General features: G+C 36.3%; 1 protein-coding gene across 2 annotated transcripts in view; it reads right to left on the bottom strand.

Moving 5' to 3' along the window:
- Nucleotides 1-1,543: 1,543 nt before the first annotated feature.
- The window catches only part of THEMIS (thymocyte selection associated), a 195,219-nt gene continuing 186,459 nt past the window's right edge, over nt 1,544-10,303 (bottom strand). For both annotated transcript variants that reach the window (XM_047758998.1, XM_047759008.1), the window contains one exon: nt 1,544-3,058. In XM_047758998.1, coding sequence (XP_047614954.1) covers nt 3,042-3,058 — 17 coding nt within the window. In that variant the 3' untranslated portion in view covers nt 1,544-3,041. The remainder of the gene's footprint in view (nt 3,059-10,303) is intronic.

Here is a 10,303-nt window from a genome sequence, read left to right as displayed (position 1 = left end):
ATGGTTTCAGTACATTAATGACAGAATATATAATAAATAATTGTGATGGTCATGGACATTGTGCTTATACTTACCTTTCATAAGCAGTATAACCCCTTAGAGTAGTTCAAATAATAGTCTTCTGGGCCCAGTCCATCTCAAAGTGGGTACACTGGTCCCACAGACCCCACCCGTGCTCATTTCCCCATTTCCCAAATTATAATCAAAACAGACATATATATCGGCTCTTGGAACCATAGCAATGGTCCCTTGGTCTGGCTCTTCTAGTAGAAAAAGCTGAACTGAATCCCTTAAAATTACCTTCATTTACTTCTGGCCAATCTAGTGATTATAAACTAATATTGCATCCTGGGGTATTGGCAGAAATCAATACCACTCATGAAGAGCCAAAAAAGATAAATCTTTTATATAAAAGATAGAATCAACTATTAGGGAGAAAAATAAAATAAAATAAAGTGGGAAGGAGTCAAGAAGAACCAGGTGGGGTTTAGGTTCCAGTTTAAGGTTGTGGGGTCAGGGCAGGCATTTGTATGAAATCAGAGGGAAGTGAGGGGGTCACCTGTGTGGGTATCTGAGATAAGGGCAGTTCTTGATGGAGAGAAAGCAAAGTCAAAGGCCTAGAGGCAAGACAGTTTTGTCTTGTTTGATGAGCAGTGAGGAGGCCGGTATGACTTGGACACAATGAGTGAGAGGACAAGAGGTCAGAGAAGTAACAGGAACAGATTGTGTAGGGCTTTGTAGATCATTTTAGGAATTTTGGATTTTATTCTGAGTGAGGTGAGAAGCAACTGTGGTGTGGAATACTGTTGTTTTAATGAGATGACTCTGGCTGCTGTGTTAAGAACTGATTGATCAGTAGCAAGAGCAGGAACAGAGAGACTGGTTACAGGGTTACTGCAGAAACTCAAGAAGAGATGATTGAACTTGGGCCACAGTGGTACAATAGAAGCACTAAAAAGTGGCAAAACTTAGCAAATATTTTGATGGTAAAATCTAAAGGATACTTTCATTCTATTGGATTCAGTTTTCAGTATTCCAGCCTTAGAGGATATATTGGGATCCTAATTCTGACTCTTCCTTCTCATGAATTTTACATACTCTCTTCCTTTTAGAAGTAATTATGTTACATAAGCTTTTGGATAAACATCCAGAAGTCTCATTAATGTTGACTTTGATCTTAAAACAAACACTTCTTACATAAAAGTCTTGGTTATGAGAGCTAAACACATCTCAGAGACACTTTGCTTTCTCCTTTCTCATCTCCTTCCTAAAATTGTTTGACTCAGTTAGTAAGAGGGCAGCGTTAATCACTCAAGTCTTGGCATCTATCTACGTTATCCAGACATACTGTGAAATTTGGTCCTTGTGCTCAGCACTATGGGTCCCTGGTTGAGGGGAGCAGGGTATCCCTCCTGGCTTCTTAACACAGGGAGCCTCTTCCTTAATAGTAAAGAACTGACTTCGACCCCAGTTAAGACTATCTTAGTTGTTAACAACAGGAAGATAGTTATTCCATAGTTAAACATGACAAAGAACATACACATATGCAAAAGAAAATTTATTTTCAACCTTCCCAAATCTTCCATAGATGAATAGGATGTTTATGACACCTTTCAAATTCAAGAGAACTGGAAAGCACAGTATAGAAAAGAACTACATTGTGAGACATGTTATATATGATTTCCACTAGAAAACCCCTGATGATTTACAACCAAACTAAGACATGTATTGTCTTGATTTTTCTAACCAAAGAATTGTACTTACTAAGAGTATAGATTTGTTTTCATATACCAAATAAAAATACTAATTATTCATTGTTCTTTAAAAATAACAACTTGGCCTGTGAGTTCTCTGAGTCTGTCTGCCAAGGTTGTTGAGAAAGGATTCTCAGTGGACGCCAACAACCAAATGTGGGGACATAAACTTTCAAAAGTTCCTGTTCTTATGGGCACAAACAAGCAAAACAAATAAAAGTGAAACCATCTCAGAAAACCTCAGAAATAGGAAATAAACAAATAATATAACCATATCAAATCACTAACAATCTTTGGGTATTGAAAATCAGGGTTCATTTCAACTTAAAAAGGAAGAAAAAAGATCAGAATACAAATATCATACAAAAGACTTTCATTTTTTTTCTCAGTTGAAAAGTTGTTTCATGATTTGCTGCCTTCAAAAACTTTTTAGTACTAAATCAATGAATATTTTCTAGACATAATGTAAAATAATTATGAAATATGAAATTAGCTAAGTTTCTGTATAGAGTATGACCTATGAACCAAGCCCAAAGCTTGGCATTAAGTTCCTGTATGGCTTTAATGAGATAGTTATACACAAGTGAATATGGCTCTCCTATGGTTCTAATAAACATTCATCTAAGGGATTTTCTAGTGTACAGGACATGAAAACATATTATCAGATCTTTGGTGATATGGCAGTAATGAACTCTGGTTATTAGAGGACAGTGGAGAAAGTTATAGAAAATTCCTGTAACTCACAATGGATTTGGCTGTTAAGCCTCAAACATACTTATTCATAGTGTATTTCTAAAACATAATGAAAATGTGAAGTCAAACTCACTTCCACAGCTTCAAGGGAATTAGATAAGAAACCTGGGTATTTTAGATCACTCTAAATAACTTTGTTATTTTTAACAGGAATGATGGTAACACTAAAAAGTGCCAAAACAAATTCTGAGAAAATGTTCGATGAGCTTAATTGTTGGTAGTAGAGATAAGAACCATCGAAAGTGTGCACATTAAATAAATATGTCCTAAATAACAATAAAACAATACATACAAATTTTGGCACAACAGAATAGACCATGTGAATTTCATATCATAGGTTGCTCTGTAAGTTTTCTCTGTTAAAATTTTTAAGTTTGTTCTCTCCTTTGCAGTGGCCAGTCAAGTTTCTTCTGGGGTCCATTGAGGAATATCTGGTTTTTTTTTCAGCTAGAAGGCGAGGTTTTCTTTTCCACTGCAACATTTATATTCACCGCCCAAGCGGTTTCATTCACATCTAGTTATTTTCGATGTTTTTCATTTTTTGAAGATTTCTATAAGAAAAAAGATTAAGAGGGGTTCATGAAAAATATGTATTAGCCATAGTCAGGAAAGAAACTACTTTCGTTCAAACATTGTAGGACAGTCACATGCATATATTTTTTTGAGAAATAATTGGGAATAAAATAAGAAGAGCTAAAAAAATCCACAAAAGCAAAGAATTAATGTAAATTCTTCAGAAACAAAGTAGATATTTCTATGAGATAAAACCTTAAATTTTTAGAATGCTTTTCAGTTTACAAAGTGCTTTTCTTTGCGTTTTAGTTTATCCTTATAAAAAACTCTATTACATAGCTAATGTAAGATAAAAAAACTGAATCCACAGTGAAGTTAAGAGGCTTGCCCAGCAATCACACAGCTAGTAAGAGACTGGAGCTTGATTGTGCTCTAAAAAAAATGTCTGATTGCAGACCCATCACTTTGGCTGTGACACAACGGCTACGGAATGAAGCCCAAACACAGTGTAGTGCTAAAGATGGCAGAGCAGAAAGGGGTACCTATAATGTTATACTGAATAAAAGCAACAGGTCTCAAGCGCAAGCTGTATACAATTTCTAGTTTCTAATGGACCTATACACAGACTAGACATTAACACATCATATCACACTCTCAAGGCACACTGCAGACAGGAATTCAGTCTCAGTTCATGAAAGACAGATATTTCTTTCCATTCTGGGTTTGTGGAGCATGGGGTTTGGGTGGTTTAAAAAACATCTTAATGGCATGAACTATAATAGTCAAGAGGTACAGAAAAATTGATCAGTTCTTTCACTCTGCCACATCTCATTGCACCCGCGATCTGTTAAGTCCTAGTCATGCGGACCTGGAGAGGAACACTCCGAGGCTCTCACCCCTGAGCATGCGCTAGCCTCTCACTTTCTTGCCACCTCCCTTCCTTCCTCCATTCTCCACTTTTTCCTTCTTTTCTTGCCCTCTTCCTCTCTCTTTCCCTCCCTCTTCCACTTCCTCCCTCCCTCCCTTCCTTTCTTCCTTCCTTCTTTTTCTAGTACATACTGGCTCTATAACTTTCAGGAAGTTACCAAACGTTTATGTGCCTTATTTCTTCATCTTTAAAAACAAGAAGGGGGAAGGGATAACAATGCCTGTTTTACAGGGTTATGACAAAGATTAAATTAGTCAATAAATGTAAGGGTTTTATATTTTACAATAAAGACGTTTACTATCTCACCTACTGCTAGCTATTTTCATCATATGTGTGAAATATAAAGACAAAACATACAGTTCTATGACCTCTAAGGAGCTCACAGACTAACTGGGAAAGAAGAAAGGAGATGCCAAAGCAGAAAGAAGTGGAATTTCTCCACACATCATATTAATTTCCCTGACAGTGTGATGTTACCTTCCTCTGTCAACATCTCCCCTTAGTGCTAAGTGGGGCCGAGGGCTGGGAGGTGGGGTCTGATGAGAAGAAGATCGCTGATTCCAGGCTCTTCTTAATTTCATTTTCTCTCCTCATCACCTACTATCCCCAAATGCTGCCTTTAGATTTTCGGGTCTTCCTTTTATCACAAACAGCAATAAAACTACACACTGTAGGATGTGCATTATAGATGAAAGAACACAGCATTTTTAGGCAGTATGCCCAGATTTAACTCCCACTTCTGCCTCCTATCTTTGTGACTTTATCTGTAAAAACAGATAACAACTGAATTTCTCCCTCACAGCATTGCTTTTCCTAAGGCGAGAAGAGAGAGAGGGAAAATGAAATAGATATATTGTAGTACAGAGAAACAATCTGAAGAACTCGATCTGATTCCTGATTCCAAGACTTACTGGTTGTGCATCTTGAGGAATCTCTGAATTCCATTTTCTTACCAGTGAATGAATTTGGGTAGTAATAACTGAATCACAGAGTTGAGGAAACATCAAATGAAACAATGGACCTGCAAGTGCTTTGTACAATGTAAAGTGCTACAGAAATATCACTTGTGATTACTATCTCATATTCACATAAGACTATTATAGGCCTGTAGTTTGAAAGTTCAATCTGTCATCTTGACAGTTATTAGTCTCACTCTCCCTTGTCAATAAACTGATTTAAGATAGTACAGAGCTAAGCAGAAAAATGGGAGGTGAGGGATTGGAATAATTAGATTATCTCTCTATAAAATAATAGGATTTAAATAATCTTAGTTTTGCAAGGGACCTTATAAGTGGCTTCTCCTTGCCTGATCTAGTCCAGTCTTCCACCCAGGGTAGGGATGCCCTAAATAACGCCTTGCTCTAGTGGCCATCTCAAGCTGACAGAGGTGATTTCACATTGAATAGAAACTGTCTACTGCACTGACTTTCAAGAAATCTCAAAATGTGAAAGAACTAACTGATTTTTCTGACAATAATTTAGGCTTCAAAATTCAAACTGATTTAAAGCCCTCAATTCCTACAGCATTCATTCACCATTCCTTTGGAAAACATCACAAACTCAATTTGAAGGTGATGTTTCTTACTTTGAATTGAATATTGACTGATTACTTTTGAATATTCATAGATACTTAGATGATCACATTAACTGAGGAATGTGGAATCATATACACTCAGTTCCTCAGAGATCAAACCAAACCCTCATCCATAGGAGAACAGATAAAGATGGTAGTTTTGTTTTCTTTTATTTTGTATGGTTTTTCTCCCTAAAACATATTCTTCAATGGTTAAAATGTCCCTCAACAGTCAAAAACCCATATCTTTGTAAGAATAAGCTACTGTTCAAACCACAAAATGAACCTTTAAAAAGAACTATAAAATTAGATGAGTAATTTTTTGAATGAGAGGATTAAAGCCAAAGATTAAAGCTCTTTCCTTTTAGTTTTGAGGAATCCAGTTCAGGTATATGCAAAAATGCTTTACATTTTCTTATGAAGATGATGTTTCCCAAAGAGTTATTGAACTGAGGCTAGTCAGACCCTGCATTTTCCCTTTTGGGAACTTCAAGAGTCAGGGTCCTCAAATTGTTGAAATTGATGGTGAACACTCAAGCCTGCAGTAAGCACATTTACCTGCTCTAGGAAGCAGCTTGATTGTGAATATGGTTTCCTGGAATCTCTTCCAAACATTTTCAAGTGAATTTGATATCTATGCCATTCTTTCCTTACTTTTTCTTAGCATCTTTTGTCATTAAGTTATTGGTTGATATTGAAAAAACAAATGATAAACAGCACCAGAAAACTGTTAGAATGCATCAGTGAATTTGGCAAAGTTGCAGGCTACAAAATTAATACACAGAAATCAGGAGTTCCCATTGTGGCACAGGGGTTAACAAATCTGACTAGGAACCATGAGGTGGCGGGTTCAATCCCTGGCCTTGCTCAGTGGGTTAACAATCCGGCATTGCCGTGAGCTGTGGTGTAGGTCACAGACACAGCTCGGATCCCGCATGGCTGTGGCTCTGGCATAGGCTGGCAGCTACAGCTCTGATTAGAACCCTAGCGTGGGAACTCCATATGCCACGGGAGCGGTCCAAGAAATGGCAAAAAGACAAAAGAAAAAAGAAATCAATTGCATTTCTATATACTAATAATGAAAGATCAGAAAGAGAAATCAGAGAAAGCATCCCATTTACAATCACATCAATTCGAATAAAATACCTAGGAATAAACCTACTTAAAGAGACAAAGGGCTTATACTCTGAAAACTATAAAACACTGATGAAAGAAATAAAAAATGACACAAACAGATGGAAAGATATATTACGCTCTTGGATTGGAAGAACCAATATTGTCAAAATGACTATACTGCCCAAGGCAATCTACAGATTCAATGCAATCCCTCTCAAACCAAAGACATTCTTCACAGAACTAGAACAGAATATTTTAAAATTTGTATGGAAACACAAGAGACCCTGAATAGACAAAGCAATATTGAAAAAGAAAAACGAAAATAGAGGAATCAAGCTTCCTGACTTTAGACAACACTACAAAGCTACAGTCATCAAAACAATATGGTACTAGCACAAAAACAGAAATATAGACCAATGGAACAGGAATAGAAAGCCCAGATATAGACCCAGGTACCTATGGGCAACTAATATATGACAAAGGAGGGCAGAACATACAGTGGAAGAAAGATAGCTTCTTCAATAAATGGTTCTGGGAAAACTAGAAAGCTACATGTAAAAGAATGAATGTAGAACTCTAATACCATATATAAAAATAAACTCAAAATGGATTAAAGACCTAAATATAATGCCAAACACTATAAAACTACTGGAGGAAAACATAGGCAGAAAGTTTTTTGACATAAACCACAGCAACATCTTGTTTGATCCACCTCCTAGAATAATGACAGTAAAGACACAAATAAACCAATGGGACCTAATCAAACTCAAAAGCTTTTGCCCAGTAAAGAAAACCATTAAAAAAAACAAAAAGACAACACACAGAATGGGAGAAAATCTTTGCCAATGATGCAAGAGACAAGGGCCTGATCTCCAAAATATACAAACAGCTCATGCAACTCAACAATAAAAAAACAAACAACCAAATGAAAAATGGGCAGAAGACCTAAATAGACGTTTCTTCAAAGAAGATATACAGATGGGCAACAGGCCTATGAATAAATGCTCAATATCACTAATTATTAGAGAAATGTAAATCAAAACTACAATGAGGTACCACCTTATACCACTCACAGTGGCCACCATGAACAAGTCAACAAACAACAAATGCTGGAGAGGGTGTTGAGAAAAATATACCCTCCTCCACAGTTGGTTGGAATGTAAATGGTACAACCACTATGGAAAACAGTATGAAGGTACCTCAGGAAACTAAATATAGAGCTACCATATGATCCAGAAATTCCACTGCTGGGCATATATCCAGACAAAACTTTCAATGAAAAAGATACATGCACCCCTATGTTCAGAGCAGCACTATTCACAATAGCCAAGGCATGGAAACAACTTAAATATCCATCAACAGATGAATGGATCAAGAAGATGTGGTATGTATATACAATGGAATACTACTCAGCCATAAAAAAGACAAACTAATGCCATTTGCAACAACATGGATGGAGCTAGAGACTCTCATACTAAGTGAAGTAAGCCAGAAAGAAAAAGACAAATACTGTATAATATCACTTATTTGTGGAATCTAAAATATGGAACAGATGATCCTATCTAAAAATAACAAAACAAACAAAAAACAGAAACAGAGCATGGCCAAGAAGAGAAGATTTGGGGTTTGGGGTGGAGAGGAAGGGAAGAAAGGGGAGGTAGTAGGAAGGATGGGCATCTTGGGGGTTTGGGGGATGCAAACTGTTATATCTGGAATGGACGGGCAATGGGGTCCTACTGTACAGCACAGGGAAATGTGTATGATTTGGTCACTTTGTTGTACAACAGAACTTGATGAAACATTGTAAATCAACTATACTTTAATAATAATAATAACAATAATAACATAATAAAATAAAAAAGAAAAAACAAATGATAACAAGTTAATAGCTGCTTTATTCTTCTCAACTGTGATGGTTATAAGACATTGCATCATTTCCAAAGATAAGTCTTATATTTATACTCCTGGCAACCGTTTTTGCATACAGAAAATGTTTGATAGGTGTCATAAATTATCTGTCAGTAAAGAGTGAGGGTATGGGGTTCATTTCTCTATTCAATAAATATTTATTGAGAACCTACAAGAAGCCAGGCACTCTTTTAAATCTAAGGATAGAGCAAATGCATAAAAGTTCCTGTCCTCATGGTGCCCCCATGTAGGAAAGGTGACCCATAATTAAAATAAAGAAGCAAAGTATATAGGATGTTAGATGGCATAAGGGAGACAAGTAGTCCCAGAAAAATAAGGTGTTCATAGAAGAAATCAACAAGAAGGTAATGGCTAAGGAAAAGACCTAAATGAGATAAACATGAAGCCAGGCAGCTCTTGCAGGAAGATTATGACACTTAGGGAAAACAGTCTGTGTAAGTGTTGAGGATGGAGCACCCCTAGAGCTTTTGAGGACCAGCTGGGAGGCCAATGTAGCTAGAATAGAGAGAAAGGGGGAGAAGTGAAGAGACCACTGGAGGATTCTGAAGAAGAGTTACATGATCTGACTAATATTTTAACACATTCACTAAAGTTATCTCGTTGAGAACGGGCAGTATGAGGCAAGGGGAGAAGTAGACTGTCTAGTGAAGAATCCAATATAAGAATCCAGATGACAAATGATGATGGCTTGGACTATGTCGATAGCAGTGAACAAGTAAAAAACAGACATATTCTAGATACTGTTTGAGGATAAAGCCGATAGGATTTGCTGATAGAGTGGGTGTGATAAAGAGAAGGGGAAATGAAGAGACAGGTTGTTCAGATGCTTTGCCTTTCAAAGTGCGGTCCACAGACACCTGTATTACAATCACCCCAAAAAACATGCTGAAATCAATTCGATACTTCATTTCTTTCTGAGCACTTCTGAATCAGACTCTCTAGAGCAGAGGTTAACAAATTGCATCTAAAGGGCCAGATAGTAAAAATTTTAGGCTTTGCATACAGTCTCTGTCAAAACTACTCAGTTCTGCTAATACAAGACAAAAGCAGCCACAGACAATGTGTAAATGAATAAGTGTGGCTGTGCTCCAATAAAATTTTATATAGACATTGAAATTTGAATTTCAGATAATTTTCAGGTATCAGACAATATTCCTTTATTTTCAACTATGTAAAAAGTGGAAAAAAAAATCCTAACTTGTGGGCAATACAGTCAATGCGACAGATCTGACCCATCACCCAAAACTCTAGAAATGTATTTCTACCCACAAGAATACGTATTTTTAACATGCTCATTGAGTGACTTTTTTATTCACAAGAACTTAGAGACTGAGATAAATTTTGAAAATTATTATCATCTGTTCTTTTTTGCTTTGCTTAATTCATTGGCCTCATGAATGAATAATGAATAAAAGAATGAATGAATAATGAATAAAAGAATGAAATAATGAATAAAAGAAAGACTGTCACCTGCCAACAAGAAAAAAAGTTAGAGAAAAGGGGAAAGGAAATTTAAAATAATAATATTGAAAGTTATTCATTAGGAAAATTAGGAAATTGGTGAAAGGTTCAAAACATTATTTAGAAGAAAACTCTATAGTTTCAAAAAACTCATTTACCATGACAAAAGATCAAACAATGATTTGTACATGACTCCATAAAGGTCAAAGTCAGAGGTCACCCTATAGATCCAGTCCCCCGTTAAATTAAGTTAAGGTGTTGTTGATGGTCTTAAGA

Source organism: Phacochoerus africanus, chromosome 2 (assembly GCF_016906955.1).
Source record: "Phacochoerus africanus isolate WHEZ1 chromosome 2, ROS_Pafr_v1, whole genome shotgun sequence".
Lineage (NCBI taxonomy): Eukaryota > Metazoa > Chordata > Mammalia > Artiodactyla > Suidae > Phacochoerus > Phacochoerus africanus.
Note: the sequence above shows the minus strand (reverse complement) of the source record. Positions and strands in the feature narration are given on the sequence as shown.